Genomic DNA, 19,256 nt, shown 5'->3' with positions numbered 1-19,256 from the left:
ATTGAGAAGTCTCGTAGAGGTGGTGATAGGGAATTGATACTTACGCAAAATGAATCCTTCTAGATTTATGAATTAGGAACCCTTCAACCTAAGGGTTTGAACAAAGATTGGGATCTGTTTTTTTGTAAATAATTGTACTAGGCCATTTGGCATTTTTTACTTAGGACTGTTTATATTTCTCTCTCTCTCTGCTTTTGGAATATATGATGAGATGTATTAATATAAGATAGGTAACACACCACTAGAGACGTGTTCTTATATATAAAATTTGTAATACAGTTAAACTGTTGTTTATGTAAAGGAGGAGTTAATTGCACTATTGCGCCACCTAGTGGTACAAGTGTATATAAGTCATTGTAACATGTTTGTTTGGCATGTCTAAGGGATTGTCTTCCGAAAAATCACCTATTTGCTTGTCTATGTAACATCGAAATAAATTAATATTGCAGTCACCTACTTGTGTTTTCTTCTGACAGTAGGAAACACACAGAATTAAATTTGAGGACACATGAAAGAATGTCTGATAACTGTGGAAGATGTCTTTCAAACTTTTCACGTTTGCCACATCTTCTATGCCATAAAATGTTGCAATATTCTAAAAGCTTATTAAAAACAAAAGACCTCAAACTTGGCTACGAGATATTTGTTACTATTTTTGTTTGTAGGTCAACGTATACAAAAATACCTTACCTTTCACTTGGTGTACTAAAGAGACAATGTGGTAGGTAAAGGACTCAGGAGATGTTTTGCTGGCGAAGGACACCTTGATGTGATCAAAGATGGATCGGAAGTCTTGCTCTTTCTTGACCGAATGAACAAGGGTACTGGCTAACAGCCTGTCATTAGTCAGAGAGGATGGCCTTTACACATATGTCAAAATAGAGAAAATATTTAGCAAAAGTAAACATATATACAAAGAAAGAAGTAACACAAAATAGCTTGCTTACCTGCTATCATCAAGAGGCACATTAATCATTTTCAGCTTAACTTCAGGGTGGTTTGACTCTGTCGCTTTCATTTTGAGCCTGAGTGGACTTTCTTCCCTGAACATGCTCTTCTCTTTTATGTCAGTGCTTGTACGTAAAGGTAGTCTGTAACTAAAGATGTCTTTAAGCTTATCACTTTTTACCTTGTCAGGTGACTGATTATCTTTCTTCTTCATAGATTTCTCAATGACTTTCTCTTCATCCTTTTGTTTAACTTTTGATGCCCTTTCTGCCACTTTCTGCCCCTTTCCTTCCCTATTTTTGTCTCCCTCTTTATTAACTTTTGTGGAAGTTTTTGACTTGCATTTTGTGGACTCATCATCAGAGTTCCAGTGAGAAGCTGAAGAAAAACCTTTCCCTTGATCCGCAAGCACAGATTTTCTAAACTGCCTGTAGTCTTCAGTTTCCTCTAGGTCTTCACTCTCAGAAATAGTCAAAAATGGAGATTTCTCCCTTTCTTTCTCTCCAAAATAATCTGCAGTCTCATGATCCCAAATCCTACCTATCTCCTTCTTGTTTTTCTCTGCCCCCCTCTCTTTCTGGATCTCTTTTTCTTTTGTATTAGCCTTTTCAATAGGGAATAATTTATGGTCATCATCTGCATACCTGTATGTAGACACAAGGTGACAGGTTAAAAAGAAAAAAAAAATTGATTCAAGACCTCAAAGGTTTATTACAGGTAGTTTGAATCTAAGGACATTTGCAAAAGTACACCAACAATTATGAATCACTTCTTTAATAAATGATTCCCTAACAAAACAGATTACCACTAAACTCCTCAAGTTACATAAAAATAAAAACTTTTTCATGCTTCTTTAGCAAACATGTTTGACTTTCAAAAATCCATGCTTATGATTTGCTGTCTGCCACTCTACCATGATACTTTCCCCTTTTACCTCTCTAATCTATACTTTCCTCTTCAATACAAAACTCAAAAATATAGTAAAAACCACTCTTATTAGCAACACAAACCCTCAAAGATGCACAAAATGTATCCCAATACAAACAAGATCATCTAAGTCAAAAAGCAAACACATTTGTGAACATCCTGAATAAGATAAGTAATGTCTCCTCTTATTCATGTTTTTGTGCTTTAAGATTATTTCAAATTGTAAAAAATAAATTAAAAAAAAATCTGTTCATACTAACGACTAAGGCACTTTAAAAGGGACATTGTAATCTAGATTTTTCTTTGAATAAATGTTTGTAGATGATCCATTTATATAGCCCATCTGGTGTGTTTTTGTAACAATGTATAGTTTTGCTTATTTTTAAACAACATTGAACTGATTTTCAGATTCCTAGCGAAGCCCTAAAGTTTTATATGTTTACTGATGTCCACAGATTCCTGCTTGTTCCTGTTTAAGGGGTCTTTTCATATGCAGGGGAGGGGGGTAGTCTCTGCTATTCCTGATTCACCAGCCTTACCTCATCAACAGTGTTCTTCGTAGCCTCTAATTAAGTTTTTATACTGGATTTTAAGATCAGTAAATATTCTTCTTTATAGTAGTGTCTATTACATGCAGTTATCTGAAAATTGGTGTATACTATCCCTTTAAAGAGTTCACAGAAACTCAAATGAATATACTTATCTCTGGAGCGACATTACCCTGCAAATCACAGCTGGTGACTGGCAGCTATGCAGACGTGCTACCCATCATCAGCTCAATCTCTGTGTTCAACTCCAGACCAGTAGTGCACTACTGGCCCAGAGCCGACTTTATTGGGTTAGACGCACAGGAATAGGCAAGCAAAATGTACAATAAGAAAATGCTCTCACATAGTATAGCATTTTCTTATTGCAGCTTTATGCACCTTTAAAATAATTTTAGAAAGTAATAAGCAAATCTTAATAGTGCATGTTCGCATAAGTAAATAAAAAGCAAACATGGATAAAAAGCTGAATGCAATAGTAATTTTATATCTTCATATGCAGCTACTAGCACTGCATAGACAAAACCATTTCTTACTCACTTTTTGGAAGCCTTTGTAACTTTTGGGAGATCCTGCTGTACAGTGTCTGTGTACAAAGAGAAGCGAGAACGTCCCTCTTCCCGTGATGGGTTCTGGCTTAAGATAGTCTTTATTGGGCTCTTATGGGAAGGGTTATGAAGTGGGCTGTTCTGGGATGGGCTGTAACGTGTAGAATCATTTTCACCAGAGCCAGAACCAGAAATTTCTGGAGTATGCATGACTGAATGCGAATTCTGAGACAAAGTGTCTTTGGCAGAATGAATCACACTAAGGTTAGGATAATTAGAGTGGGATGAACTCTGGCTGGGTGGAGAGGCAACAGGAGATGGACTACAAGGTGACCTAGGACTATTCTCATAAGCAGAAAGACCTGCCCAGCTATCACCATGTATCTCCAAGTCTTTGCCGAGTTCATCTAGTGGCTCGGAGGGGTCAAATGCATCCTTTGGATCATCACACAATTTGCTATTTTTGGGGCTTTCTGATTTATCAGCCCCATCAACTCTATGGGTCTGCTTCTCTTTTGAAGTGTGTTTTTTTGACACTGGTGACTTGCTATAACGTGATGAGGAGCGTGAAGAGGAAGACTTTGGTGATTGAGAAGACTTGTAAGACCGGTGGGATGGGCTCCTTGACCTCTGTGATGACACAGATCTTCTCCTTGGACTTCTAGAATGAGAACGTCCTCGCCTAGGACTACGAGAGTATCTTCGGTTCCACATAGGTCTGAAACCACCACGATGGTATCTGCCTCCACCACCTTGGTAATAACCTCTTGCTCTAGGTCTGAAGCCATATGGACGCCTCATTCCTCTATTGTTTCGATAATCTCTGTGATAATCCCTATTATAAACACGTTCTCTGCTGCGAGACCTTGAATATGTTCGAGACCGTGACCTGGAACTTACATTACAAAATATACAGTTAGGATCTAGAACACATTAAAAAGGTACAGCATTTGCACTCTTGAAAGTTATCCTGCATGAGTACAATAGGGTAGTATGAAACAAAAAGCACTGATAAATTCTAAAATTATTATTTTTTGGAAAGCCACAAAATTCCGTAGCGCTGTTAGTCTATTTCGCCTCCCTCGTGTCAACTCACACAGCCAACCTCAGATGGCTGTTTTCAACCTTGAACTCCCTCCTACGTTTGCCTGCACCTCCACCCACTACCAAACTCACTGCTCAGATTATTGCTGATCACTTCAAAAATAGAAAAATTGACAATTAGAAAAGACATCTCTTCCTCACACCACTCAAACCCAGCCCTCCTACCCACCCCTTCAATTATCAAACCTCTGTCGCTTTCCTACTGTGACAGAGGAAGAAGCCTTCATAATGCTTTCTTCTGCTCATCTCACAACCTGTCCTTTTGACCAATTCCTTCACAACAACTTCCATCACTATCTGCTTCTCTAATCCCTGCCCCAACTCTTCTCTTTCACCAGTCAGTCACTGGCAAAGTTCCTGATACATTCAAGCATGCGTCGACCCCTCCACCCCTTCTAACTATCAACTGGTCTCATAACTTCCCTTTGCCTCCAAATTACTGGAACGACTCAATTTCTTTTAACTCTTTACTTGGTCCCCTACAATCTGGTTTTAGCCCTAAACACTCAACAGAAACAGCTTTTACTAAAGTAACAAAATGATCTGCAATAATCTAAAGCAAAAGGACACTACTCCTTACTAATTTTTCTGTATCTATTTTCTGCATTTGACACAGTTGACCATCCTCTTGTTACAAATCCTACATTCTTTTGACATCCAAGACACAGCCCTCTCCTGGTTTGCTTCCTATCTCTCAAATCGCTCGATTTTCCTTTAACAGAATATCCGCTGATTTTTTTTTTTTTTTTTTTTTTATATACATCGTCCCTTGGAAAACTTATTTACTCCTTTGGGTTGTAATACCACTTATATGCTGATACTCAAATCTGTCTTTCCTCTCCTGATATTTTGCTTTACTCAACCAGATTACCAACTGACTTTCTGCAATTTTCTCTTCTTGGATATGCCCGCACTACGTGCAATTTAATTTGTCTAAAAATTAGCTGCTTCTTATTCCCCCATCCCCAAGACATCCAACATTTATCTTGCAGTTGGAGACTTTATTCTCAACACCTCAACCCAGGTCCGCTGTCTAGGGGCGGTCACACTTAACTCTGAACTCATATTCACACCACATATACAAGACCTCTTCAAATCCTGCCGAGAACAACTGTGCAACATTTCCAGAATCCAACCTTTTCTAACGCAAGAAACTACAAAAAAACAAATACATTTTTCAGATAAACATAAGTTATTTGATGGTGGTGAGAGTCCACAATCCATTAGTCCTGGGAATTACTCCTCCCTACCACTAGGAGGAGGCAAAGATTCCAAAACCCCCAAGAGCTCTATAAATACCCTCCCACTTCACATGTACTTCAGTCTAATGTATAGCAAAGTAAAAATGAGGTAGAAAAAGAAATAAGAGCAAAATAACAGGAGCAGGGGAAAAAAACAGAATTTATGCTTACCTGATAAATTACTTTCTCCAACGGTGTGTCCGGTCCACGGTGTCATCCATTACTTGTGGGATATTCTCCTCCCCCACAGGGAAAGGCAAGGAGAGCACACAGCAAGAGCTGTCCATATAGTCCCTCCCAGGCTCCGCCCCCCCAGTCATTCGACCGACGGTTAGGAGAAAAAAAGGAGAAACTATAGGGTGCAGTGGTGACTGTAGTGTATAGAGAAAGAAATTCTTCAAACCTGATTAAAAAACCAGGGCGGGCCGTGGACCGGACACACCGTTGGAGAAAGTAATTTATCAGGTAAGCATAAATTCTGTTTTCTCCAACATTGGTGTGTCCGGTCCACGGTGTCATCCATTACTTGTGGGAACCAATACCAAAGCTTTAGGACACGGATGAAGGGAGGGAGCAAATCAGGTTACCTAAACAGAAGGCACCACGGCTTGCAAAACCTGTCTCCCAAAAATAGCCTCAGAAGAAGCAAAAGTATCAAATTTGTAGAATTTGGACAAAGTGTGCAGTGAAGACCAGGTCGCTGCTTTACATATCTGATCAACAGAAGCCTCTTTCTTGAAGGCCCATGTGGAAGCCACAGCCCTAGTAGAGTGAGCTGTGATTCGTTCAGGAGGCTGCCGTCCGGCAGTCTCGTAAGCCAATCGTATGATGCTTTTCAGCCAAAAGGAAAGAGAGGTAGCAGTAGCTTTTTTGACCTCTCCTCTTGCCAGAATAAACGACAAACAGAGAAGACGTTTGTCTGAATTCCTTTGTTGCTTCTAAATAGAACTTTAAAGCACGGACTACATCTAAATTGTGTAACAAGCGTTCCTTCTTTGAAACTGGATTCGGACACAAAGAAGGCACAACTATTTCCTGGTTAATATTCTTGTTGGAAACAACCTTTGGAAGGAAACCAGGTTTAGTACGCAAAACAACCTTATCTGAATGGAACACCAGATAGGGCAGATTACACTGCAGAGCAGATAATTCAGAAACTCTTCTAGCATAAGAAATAGCAACCCAAAACAGAACTTTCCAAGATAACAACTTGATATCTATGGAATGTAAGGGTTCAAACGGAACCCCTTGAAGAACTGAAAGAACCAAATTTAGACTCCAGGGAGGAGTCAAGGGTCTGTAAACAGGCTTGATCCTGACCAAAGCCTGAACAAAAGCTTGAACATCTGGCACAGCTGCCAGTCGTTTGTGTAACAAGACAGATAAAGCAGAAATCTGTCCTTTTAGAGAACTCGCTGATAATCCCTTATCCAAACCTTCTTGGAGAAAGGAAAGGATCCTAGGAATTTTAATCTTACTCCATGGGAATCCCTTGGATTCACACCAACAGATATAGCTTTTCCATATTTTATGGTAATCTTTCTAGTCACAGGTTTTCTGGCTTGTACCAGAGTATCTATCACAGAATCCGAAAACCCACGCTTAGACAAAATCAAGCGTTCAATTTCCAAGCAGTCAGCTGGAGAGAAACTAGATTTGGATGTTCGAATGGACCTTGTACTAGAAGATCCTGTCTCAAAGGTAGCTTCCATGGTGGAGCCGATGACATATTCACCAGGTCTGCATACCAAGTCCTGCGTGGCCACGCAGGAGCTATCAAAATCACCGAGGCCTTCTCCTGTTTGATCCTGGCTACCAGCCTGGGAATGAGAGGGAACGGTGGAAACGCATAAGCTAGGTTGAAAGTCCAAGGCGCCACTAATGCATCCACTAGAGTCGCCTTGGGATCCCTGGATCTGGACCCGTAGCAAGGAACCTTGAAGTTCTGACGAGACGCCATCAGATCCATGTCTGCAATGCCCCATAATTGGGTCAACTGGGCAAACACCTCCGGGTGGAGTTCCCACTCCCCCGGATGAAAGGTCTGACGACTCAGATAATCCGCCTCCCAGTTTTCCACTCCTGGGATGTGGATCGCAGACAGGTGGCAGGAGTGATCCTCCGCCCATTTGATGATCTTGGTCACCTCTCTCATCGCAAGGGAACTCCTTGTTCCCCCCTGATGGTTGAAGTAAGCAACAGTCGTCATGTTGTCTGATTGGAATCTTATGAATCTGGCCTTTGCTAGTTGAGGCCAAGCCCGGAGAGCATTGAATATCTCTCTCAGTTCCAGAATGTTTATCGGTAGAAGAGACTCTTCCCGAGACCATAGACCCTGAGCTTTCAGGGAATCCCAGACCGCGCCCCAGCCTAATAGACTGGCGTCGGTCGTGACAATGACCCACTCTGGTCTGCGGAAGCTCATTCCCTGGGACAGGTGATCCTGGGTCAGCCACCAACGGAGTGAGTCTCTGGTATTCTGATCTACTTGAATCACTGGAGACAAGTCTGTATAGTCCCCATTCCACTGTTTGAGCATGCACAGTTGTAATGGTCTTAGATGAATTCGCGCAAAAGGAACTATGTCCATTGCTGCAACCAAAAAACCCTACTACTTCCATGCACTGAGCTATGGAAGGCCGTAGAACAGAGTGAAGAACTTGAAAAGCGTTTAGAAGCTTTGACTCTCTGACATCTGTCAGGAAAATCTTCATTTCTAAAGAATCTATTATTGTTCCCAAGAAAGGGACTCTTGTTGACGGAGACGGGGAACTTTTTTTTATGTTCACCTACCACCCGTGAGATCTGAGAAAGGCTAGAACAATGTCTGTGTGAGCCTTTGTCTTTGAAAGAGACGACGCTTGAATTAGGATGTCGTCCAAGTAAGGTGCCACTGCAATGCCCCTGGGTCTTAGAACCGCTAGAAGGGACCCGAGCACCTTTGTGAAAATCCTTGGAGCAGTGGCTAGTCCGAATGGGAGAGCCACATCCAGAAAGGCGAACCTTAGGAACTGATGATGATCTTTGTGGATAGGAATATGCAGATACGCATCCTTTAGATCCACGGTAGTCATAAATTGACCCTCCTGGATTGTAGGTAAAATCGTTCGAATAGTTTCCATTTTGAACGATGGCACTCTGAGAAATTTGTTTAGAATTTTTAAATCCAGAATTGGTCTGAAAGTTCCCTCTTTTTTTGGGAACTACAAACAGATTTGAGTAAAACCCCTGACCTTGTTCCACAGTTGGAACTGGGTGTATCACTCCCATCTTTAACAGGTCTTCTACACAATGTAAGAATGCCTGTCTCTTTACTTGGTTTGAAGATAAGTGAGACATGCGGAACCTTCCCCTTGGGGGTAGTTCCTTGAATTCTAGAAGATAACCCTGAGAGACTATTTCTAGTGCCCAGGGATCCTGAACATCTCTTGCCCAAGCCTGAGCAAAGAGAGAGAGTCTGCCCCCTACTAGATCCGGTTCCGGATCGGGGGCTACCTCTTCATGCTGTCTTGGTAGCAGCAGCAGGCTTCTTGGCCTGTTTGCCCTTGTTCCAGCCTTGCATTGATTTCCAAGCTGGTTTAGTCTGGGAAGCGTTACCCTCTTGTCTAGAGGCTGCCGAGTTGGAAGCCGGTCCGTTCCTGAAATTGCGAAAGGAACGAAAATTGGACTTATTCTTAGCCAGAGCGCTCTGCGCGCCACAATTGTAAACCCTGAATTTTTTGCCGCTAACCTCGCTAACTGCAAAGCGGCGTCTAAAATAAAGGAATTAGCTAACTTAAGTGCGTAAATTCTATCCATGACTTCCTCATACGGAGTCTCCCTACTGAGCGACTTTTCCAGTTCCTCGAACCAGAACCATGCCGCTGTAGTGACAGGAATAATGCACAAAATAGGTTGAAGGAGGTAACCTTGCTGTACAAAAATCTTTTTAAGCAAACCCTCCAATTTTTTATCCATAGGATCTTTGAAAGCACAATTGTCCTCAATAGGAATGGTCGTGCGCTTGGCTAGAGTAGAAAACTCCCCCTCGACCTTAGGGACTGTTTGCCATGTGTACTTCCTGGGGTCGACCATAGGGAACAATTTCTTAAATATAGGAGGAGGGACAAAAGGTATGCCTGGCTTCTCCCACTCCTTATTCACTATGTCCGCCACCCGTTTAGGTATCGGAAAAGCATCAGGGTGCACCGGGACCTCAAGGAACTGTCCATCTTGCACAATTTTTCTGGGTTGACCAGATTGTCACAATCATCCAGAGTAGATAGCACCTCCTTAAGTAATGCGCGGAGATGCTCTAATTTAAATTTAAATGTCACAACATCAGGTTCTGCCTGCTGAGAAATTCTTCCTGTATCAGAAATTTCCTCATCTGACAAACCCTCCCTCACTGCCACTTCAGATTGGTGTGAGGGTATGACAGAAAAATTATCATCAGCGCCCTCCTGCTCTACAGTGTTTAAAACAGAGCAATCGCGCTTTCTCTGAAATGCTGGCATTTTGGATAAAATATTAGCTATGGAGTTATCCATTACTGCCGTCAATTACTGTATAGTAACAAGCATTGGCGCGCTAGAAGTACTAGGGGTCGCCTGCGCGGGCATAACTGGTATAGACACAGAAGGAGATGATGTAGAACTATGTCTACTTCCTTCATCTGAGGAATCATCCTGGGCAACTTTACAATTTGTGACAGTACTGTCCTTACTTTGTTTGGACGCTATGGCACAATTATCACACTATATTTGAAGGGGGAACCACATTGGCTACCATACATACAGAACATGATCTATCTGAAGGTACAGACATGTTAAACAGGCTTAAACTGGTTAATAAAGCACAAAAACCGTTTTAAAACAAAACCGTTACTGTCTCTTTAAATGTTAAACAGGGCACACTTTATTACTGAATATGTGAAAAACTAGGAAGGAATTATCCAATCTTTACCAAATTTTCACCACAGTGTCTTAATACATTCAAAGTATTGCACCCCAATTTTCAAGCTGTTAACCCTTAAAATGTGGAAACCGGAGCCGTTTTTAATTTTAACCCCCTTACAGTCCCAGCCACAGCCTTTGCTGCAACTTCACCAATCCCAGGGGGGTATATGATACCAAATGAAGCCTTCTAGGAACGTTTTTAGTGGATTCCAGACCCTCACACATGCAGCTGCATGTACTGAACTCAAAATTAACTGCACAGTAATGGCGCGAAAATGAGGCTCTGCCTACTACAGAGAAAGGCCCTTCCTGACTGGGAAGGTGTCTTAACAAGTGCCTGGTGCTAAAAACGTTCCCCAATGTTATAAAAGTGTGAAATACAACTTCAAACTGCATATAATACTTAAATAAAGCAATCGATTTAGCCCCTAAAAGTGTCTACCAGTTTATAGCCCATAATAAGCCCTTTATTCTGTTTGAGACTAAGAAAATGGCTTACCGATCCCCATGACGGGAAATGACAGCCTTCCAGCATTACACAGTCTTGTTAGAAATATGGCTAGTCATACCTTGAGCAGAAGAGCCTGCTAACTGTTTCCCCCAACTGAAGTTACTTCATCTCAACAGTCCTATGTGGAAACAGCAAACGATTTTAGTAACTGCTGCTAAAATCATCTTCCTCTCACAAACAGAACTCTTCATCTCTTTCTGTTTCAGAGTAAATAGTACATACCAGCACTATTTTAAAATAACAAACTCTTGATAGAAGAATAAAAAACTACAACTAAACACTACAAACTCCTCACCATCCCCGAGGAGATGCTACTTGTTCAGAGCGGCAAGGAAAATGACTGGGGGGGGCGGAGCCTGGGAGGGACTATATGGACAGCTCTTGCTGTGTGCTCTCCTTGCCTTTCCCTGTGGGGGAGGAGAATATCCCACAAGTAATGGATGACACCGTGGACCGGACACACCAATGTTGGAGAAATAAAGTGCGTAAGGAAAAAAAAAAACACAAAAAAAAAAAAAAAAAAAAAAAACAGAATTTATGTTTACCTGATAAATTACTTTCTCCAACGGTGTGTCCGGTCCACGGCGTCATCCTTACTTGTGGGATATTCTCTTCCCCAACAGGAAATGGCAAAGAGCCCAGCAAAGCTGGTCACATGATCCCTCCTAGGCTCCGCCTTCCCCAGTCATTCGACCGACGTAAAGGAGGAATATTTGCATAGGAGAAACCATATGATACCGTGGTGACTGTAGTTAAAGAAAATAAATTATCAGACCTGATTAAAAAACCAGGGCGGGCCGTGGACCGGACACACCGTTGGAGAAAGTAATTTATCAGGTAAACATAAATTCTGTTTTCTCCAACATAGGTGTGTCCGGTCCACGGCGTCATCCTTACTTGTGGGAACCAATACCAAAGCTTTAGGACACGGATGAAGGGAGGGAGCAAATCAGGTCACCTAGATGGAAGGCACCACGGCTTGCAAAACCTTTCTCCCAAAAATAGCCTCAGAAGAAGCAAAAGTATCAAACTTGTAAAATTTAGTAAAAGTGTGCAGTGAAGACCAAGTCGCTGCCTTACATATCTGATCAACAGAAGCCTCGTTCTTGAAGGCCCATGTGGAAGCCACAGCCCTAGTGGAATGAGCTGTGATTCTTTCAGGAGGCTGCCGTCCGGCAGTCTCATAAGCCAATCTGATGATGCTTTTAATCCAAAAAGAGAGAGAGGTAGAAGTTGCTTTTTGACCTCTCCTTTTACCAGAATAAACAAACAAGGAAGATGTTTGTCTAAAATCCTTTGTAGCATCTAAATAGAATTTTAGAGCACGAACAACATCCAAATTGTGCAACAAACGTTCCTTCTTTGAAACTGGATTCGGACACAAAGAAGGCACGACTATCTCCTGGTTAATGTTTTTGTTAGAAACAACTTTCGGAAGAAAACCAGGTTTAGTACGTAAAACCACCTTATCTGCATGGAACACCAGATAAGGAGGAGAACACTGCAGAGCAGATAATTCTGAAACTCTTCTAGCAGAAGAAATTGCAACCAAAAACAAAACTTTCCAAGATAATAACTTAATATCAACGGAATGTAAGGGTTCAAACGGAACCCCCTGAAGAACTGAAAGAACTAAATTGAGACTCCAAGGAGGAGTCAAAGGTTTGTAAACAGGCTTGATTCTAACCAGAGCCTGAACAAAGGCTTGAACATCTGGCACAGCTGCCAGCTTTTTGTGAAGTAACACAGACAAGGCAGAAATCTGTCCCTTCAAGGAACTTGCAGATAATCCTTTCTCCAAACCTTCTTGAAGAAAGGATAGAATCTTAGGAATTTTTACCTTGTCCCAAGGGAATCCTTTAGATTCACACCAACAGATATATTTTTTCCATATTTTGTGGTAAATTTTTCTAGTTACAGGCTTTCTGGCCTGAACAAGAGTATCAATGACAGAATCTGAGAACCCTCGCTTTGATAAGATCAAGCGTTCAATCTCCAAGCAGTCAGTTGGAGTGAGACCAGATTCGGATGTTCGAACGGACCTTGAACAAGAAGGTCTCGTCTCAAAGGTAGCTTCCATGGTGGAGCCGATGACATACTCACCAGGTCTGCATACCAAGTCCTGCGTGGCCACGCAGGAGCTATCAAGATCACCGATGCCCTCTCCTGATTGATCCTGGCTACCAGCCTGGGGATGAGAGGAAACGGCGGGAATACATAAGCTAGTTTGAAGGTCCAAGGTGCTACTAGTGCATCTACTAGAGTCGCCTTGGGATCCCTGGATCTGGACCCGTAGCAAGGAACCTTGAAGTTCTGACGAGAGGCCATCAGATCCATGTCTGGAATGCCCCACAATTGAGTAATTTGGGCAAAGATTTCCGGATGGAGTTCCCACTCCCCTGGATGAAATGTCTGACGACTCAGAAAATCCGCTTCCCAATTTTCCACTCCTGGGATGTGGATTGCAGACAAGTGGCAGGAGTGAGTCTCCGCCCATTGAATGATTTTGGTCACTTCTTCCATCGCCAGGGAACTCCTTGTTCCCCCCTGATGGTTGATGTACGCAACAGTCGTCATGTTGTCTGATTGAAACCGTATGAACTTGGCCTTTGCTAGCTGAGGCCAAGCCTTGAGAGCATTGAATATCGCTCTCAGTTCCAGAATATTTATCGGGAGAAGAGATTCTTCCCGAGACCAAAGACCCTGAGCTTTCAGGGGTCCCCAGACCGCGCCCCAGCCCACCAGACTGGCGTCGGTCGTGACAATGACCCACTCTGGTCTGCGGAAGCTCATCCCCTGTGACAGGTTGTCCAGGGACAGCCACCAACAGAGTGAATCTCTGGTCCTCTGATCTACTTGTATCGTCGGAGACAAGTCTGTATAGTCCCCATTCCACTGACTGAGCATGCACAGTTGTAATGGTCTTAGATGAATTCGCGCAAAAGGAACTATGTCCATTGCCGCTACCATCAAACCTATTACTTCCATGCACTGCGCTATGGAAGGAAGAGGAACAGAATGAAGTATTTGACAAGAGTTTAGAAGTTTTGATTTTCTGGCCTCTGTCAGAAAAATCCTCATTTCTAAGGAGTCTATTAATGTTCCCAAGAAGGGAACCCCTGTTGACGGAGATAGAGAACTTTTTTCTACGTTCACTTTCCACCCGTGAGATCTGAGAAAGGCCAGGACAATGTCCGTGTGAGCCTTTGCTTGAGGAAGGGACGACGCTTGAATCAGAATGTCGTCCAAGTAAGGTACTACTGCAATGCCCCTTGGTCTTAGCACCGCTAGAAGGGACCCTAGTACCTTTGTGAAAATCCTTGGAGCAGTGGCTAATCCGAACGGAAGTGCCACAAACTGGTAATGCTTGTCCAGGAACGCGAACCTTAGGAACCGATGATGTTCCTTGTGGATAGGAATATGTAGATACGCATCCTTTAAATCCACCGTGGTCATGAATTGACCTTCCTGGATGGAAGGAAGAATTGTTCGAATGGTTTCCATTTTGAACGATGGAACCTTGAGAAACTTGTTTAGGATCTTGAGATCTAAGATTGGTCTGAATGTTCCCTCTTTTTTGGGAACTACGAACAGATTGGAGTAGAACCCCATCCCTTGTTCTCCTAAAGGAACAGGATGAATCACTCCCATTTTTAACAGGTCTTCTACACAATGTAAGAATGCCTGTCTTTTCATGTGGTCTGAAGACAATTGAGACCTGTGGAACCTCCCCCTTGGGGGAGGCCCCTTGAATTCCAGAAGATAACCTTGGGAGACTATTTCTAGTGCCCAAGGATCCAGAACATCTCTTGCCCAAGCCTGAGCGAAGAGAGAAAGTCTGCCCCCCACCAGATCCGGTCCCGGATCGGGGGCCAACATTTCATGCTGTCTTGGTAGCAGTGGCAGGCTTCTTGGCCTGCTTTCCCTTGTTCCAGCCTTGCATTGGTCTCCAGGCTGGCTTGGCTTGAGAAGAATTACCCTCTTGCTTAGAGGACGTAGCACTTGGGGCTGGTCCGTTTCTACGAAAGGGACGAAAATTAGGTTTATTTTTGGCCTTGAAAGACCTATCCTGAGGAAGGGCGTGGCCCTTACCCCCAGTGATATCAGAGATAATCTCTTTCAAGTCAGGGCCAAACAGCGTTTTCCCCTTGAAAGGAATGTTAAGCAATTTGTTCTTGGAAGACGCATCCGCTGACCAAGATTTCAACCAAAGCGCTCTGCGCGCCACAATAGCAAACCCAGAATTTTTCGCCGCTAACCTAGCCAATTGCAAAGTGGCGTCTAGGGTGAAAGAATTAGCCAATTTGAGAGCACGGATTCTGTCCATAATCTCCTCATAAGGAGGAGAATCACTATCGATCGCCTTTTCTAGCTCATCGAACCAGAAACACGCGGCTGTAGTGACAGGGACAATGCATGAAATTGGTTGTAGAAGGTAACCTTGCTGAACAAACAACTTTTTAAGCAAACCTAATTTTTTATCCATAGGATCTTTGAAAGCACAACTATCTTCTATGGGTATAGTGGTGCGTTTGTTTAAAGTAGAAACCGCCCCCTCGACCTTGGGGACTGTCTGCCATAAGTCCTTTCTGGGGTCGACCATGGGAAACAATTTTTTAAATATGGGGGGAGGGACGAAAGGTATACCGGGCCTTTCCCATTCTTTATTTACAATGTCCGCCACCCGCTTGGGTATAGGAAAAGCTTCTGGGGGCCCCGGGACCTCTAGGAACTTGTCCATTTTACATAGTTTCTCTGGGATGATCAAATTCTCACAATCATCCAGAGTGGATAACACCTCCTTAAGCAGAGCGCGGAGATGTTCCAACTTAAATTTAAATGTAATCACATCGGGTTCAGCTTGTTGAGAAATTTTCCCTGAATCTGAAATTTCTCCCTCAGACAAAACCTCCCTGGCCCCCTCAGACTGGTGTAGGGGCATATCAGAACCATTATCCTCAGCGTCCTCATGCTCTTCAGTATCTAAAACAGAGCAGTCGCGCTTACGCTGATAAGTGGGCATTTTGGCTAAAATGTTTTTGATAGAATTATCCATTACAGCCGTTAATTGTTGCATAGTAAGGAGTATTGGCGCGCTAGATGTACTAGGGGCCTCCTGAGTGGGCAAGACTGGTGTAGACGAAGGAGGGAATGATGCAGTACCATGCTTACTCCCCTCACTTGAGGAATCATCTTGGGCATCATTTTCAGTGTCACATAAATCACATCTATTTAAATGAGAAGGAACCTTGGCTTCCCCACATTCAGAACACAGTCTATCTGGTAGTTCAGACATGTTAAACAGGCATAAACTTGATAACAAAGTACAAAAAACGTTTTAAAATAAAACCGTTACTGTCACTTTAAATTTTAAACTGAACACACTTTATTACTGCAATTGCGAAAAAGTATGAAGGAATTGTTCAAAATTCACCAAAATTTCACCACAGTGTCTTAAAGCCTTAAAAGTATTGCACACCAAATTTGGAAGCTTTAACCCTTAAAATAACGGAACCGGAGCCGTTTTTATCTTTAACCCCTTTACAGTCCCTGGTATCTGCTTTGCTGAGACCCAACCAAGCCCAAAGGGGAATACGATACCAAATGACGCCTTCAGAAAGTCCTTTTTTATGTATCAGAGCTCCTCACACATGCGACTGCATGTCATGCTTCTCAAAAACAAGTGCGCAATACCGGCGCGAAAATGAGGCTCTGCCTATGATTAGGGAAAGCCCCTAGAGAATAAGGTGTCTAAAACAGTGCCTGCCGATATTATTTTACAAAAATACCCATATTAAATTATTCCTCAAGGCTAAATATGTTATATATGAATCGATTTAGCCCAGAAAATGTCTACAGTCTTAACAAGCCCTTGTGAAGCCCTTATTTACTCTGTAATAAAAATGGCTTACCGGATCCCATAGGGAAAATGACAGCTTCCAGCATTACATCGTCTTGTTAGAATGTGTCATACCTCAAGCAGCAAAAGTCTGCTCACTGTTCCCCCAACTGAAGTTAATTCCTCTCAACAGTCCTGTGTGGAACAGCCATCGATTTTAGTAACGGTTGCTAAAATCATTTTCCTCTTACAAACAGAAATCTTCATCTCTTTTCTGTTTCAGAGTAAATAGTACATACCAGCACTATTTTAAAATAACAAACTCTTGATTGAATAATAAAAACTACAGTTAAACACTAAAAAACTCTAAGCCATCTCCGTGGAGATGTTGCCTGTACAACGGCAAAGAGAATGACTGGGGAAGGCGGAGCCTAGGAGGGATCATGTGACCAGCTTTGCTGGGCTCTTTGCCATTTCCTGTTGGGGAAGAGAATATCCCACAAGTAAGGATGACGCCGTCGACCGGACACACCTATGTTGGAGAAAAACACACACACACTGAGGGGGGTGGGGTCTCATGGACTTTCACCACCATGAAAGAAATTAAATTTATCCGGTAAGCATAAACTTACTCCTAGAAACTATTAAAAGGGACACTAAACCCAAATGTTTTCTTTCTTGATTCAGATAGAGAATGACATTTTAAGCAACTTTCTAATTTACTCCTATAATCAATTTTTATTCGTTCTCTTGCTATCTTTATTTAAAAAGCAGGAATGTGGTGCAAAGGAGCCGGCCCATTTTTGGTTGAGAAACGGGGTTATGCTTGCATATTGGTGGGTAAATATAAGCCTCCAATAAGCAAGCGCTCTATTTGAATCATGAAAGAAAAAATTTGGGTTCAGTGTCCCTTTAACCAAGCTGTGGAGTCCATGAGTAATGCGACACAAAGGGCGGGATTAAAATAAAACTTTTTTTGTTTTGTTTTTTCAACTTAAAGGGACATTATACACTCATTTTTTCTTTGCATAAATGTTTTGTAGATAATCTATTTATATAGCCCATAAAGATTTTTTTTTTTAATTAATGTATAGTTTTGCTTATTTTTAAATAACATTGTTCTGATTTTCAGACTCCTAACCAAGCCCCAAAGTTTTATGTGAATACGCTCGACTACCTACTCCAGCTTGCTCCTGTTTGTGTAAAGGGTATTTTCATATGCAAAAGAAGGGGGAGGGGGGGAGTGTCTTATTTGCCACTTGCAGTGGGCTTTCCAGCTACCTTTTCAACAGAGCCAAAGTGACAGCTTCTAAGTAAGTTTTTAAACAGTTTTATACTGGATTTTTATATCAGTATCTGTGCATATTATTCTTTATAGTAGTGTCTATTACATGCAGTTATATGAAAATGAGTGTATACTGTCCCTTTAAGAACTAAATCCAAAACCCCAAAAGAACACAAAATGTATTTTTTTTAAATGCATTTAAAATTAATCAACAGGCAAAAATAAATCAAGCTGAGACCACTGCCTGAAGGAATTTCCTAACAAAGGCTGCTGCATCAGAAAAAAACAAAAACATTAAAGTGTTAGAATGTAGTAAAAGTATGCAAAGAAGACCAAGTAGCTGCCTTGCAAATTTGGTCAACAGAAGTCTCATTCATGAAAGCCAAATGTGGGGATCAACTGATCTTGTAGAAAATGCCTTAATACATTTAGGTGGAGGCTGACCTGCCTCCAACTTAAGCCTTATGAATGAAACGTTTCAACCAAGAGGCCAAAGAAACAGCAAAAAATGTTGTCCTTTTCTAGAACCAGAAAAGTAAAACAAACTAAAAGTTTGTCTGAAATAAGATCCAAGATCTTTCTGAAACATTCTTGGGATTAGGACACAAAGATGGGACAACAATTTCCTGACTGATATTGAGGACACAACTTTAGGCAAGAAATAAAATGTAGTCCTTAAGACTGCCTTATCCTGATGAAAAGATGAGGATTACAAGAGCAGACAATTCAGAGACTCTTCTAGCAGAAAAGAGCAAAAAGAAATCAAACCTTTCAAGAAAGAAGCTTAATATCCACTTTATGCATAGGTTCAAAAGGGAGGAGCCTGCTAAACCTTAAACACCAATTTAAGACTACAGGGAGGAGAAATTGGCTTGATCACAGGCCTAATTCGTGCCAAAGCCTGAACAAAACCATGAATTGTCAGGAGGATTAGTAATCTTCCTATGAAACAAAACTTAAACAGTAGACATTTGCCCTTTCAAAAGAACTGGCAGATGGGCCCTTATCCAAACCAGCCTGTAAGAACTGCAAAGTTCTAGGAATTCTAAAAGAATGCCAGGACAAGCCATAATCTATACAACAAGGTCCCTGTACCTCACAAAGCACCTGGGAGGTTTGTTTATCTCTGGCAGACCCCAAAGCCCCACAATCTGAATAAAGAAACCATTCCCCTGGATGCAGAGATTGGCTGAGAACATTTTCTCCCCAGTTGTTCACTCCTGGAATATGAACTGCAGAAACAGTAGTTTGTTGGTGTGAGATTCAGCTAAATGAAAAGATGGAGCTTGAGCCAAGATATCGTCTAGGTAAGGAAACACTGAAATACCCTGCGATCTGATCACAGTAGGGCACCCAGAACCTTTGTGAAAA

At 42.0% G+C, this 19,256-nt stretch overlaps 1 protein-coding gene across 5 annotated transcripts in view; it reads right to left on the bottom strand.

Annotated features, from left to right (window-relative positions):
- Positions 1 to 19,256, bottom strand: part of BCLAF1 (BCL2 associated transcription factor 1) — a 157,570-nt gene that overhangs the window by 103,083 nt on the left and 35,231 nt on the right. For 4 of the 5 annotated variants that reach the window (XM_053710892.1, XM_053710895.1, XM_053710897.1 and 1 more), the window contains exons 4-6: positions 2,961 to 3,863; positions 948 to 1,592; positions 691 to 860 (exon numbers count right to left, since the gene is read on the bottom strand). In XM_053710892.1, coding sequence (XP_053566867.1) covers positions 691 to 860; positions 948 to 1,592; positions 2,961 to 3,863 — 1,718 coding nt within the window. The remainder of the gene's footprint in view (positions 1 to 690; positions 861 to 947; positions 1,593 to 2,960; positions 3,864 to 19,256) is intronic. The other variant, XM_053710896.1, reaches the window with a different exon arrangement.

This window comes from Bombina bombina, chromosome 4, assembly GCF_027579735.1.
Source record: "Bombina bombina isolate aBomBom1 chromosome 4, aBomBom1.pri, whole genome shotgun sequence".
Lineage (NCBI taxonomy): Eukaryota > Metazoa > Chordata > Amphibia > Anura > Bombinatoridae > Bombina > Bombina bombina.
This window is presented reverse-complemented; position numbering and strand designations above follow the sequence as displayed.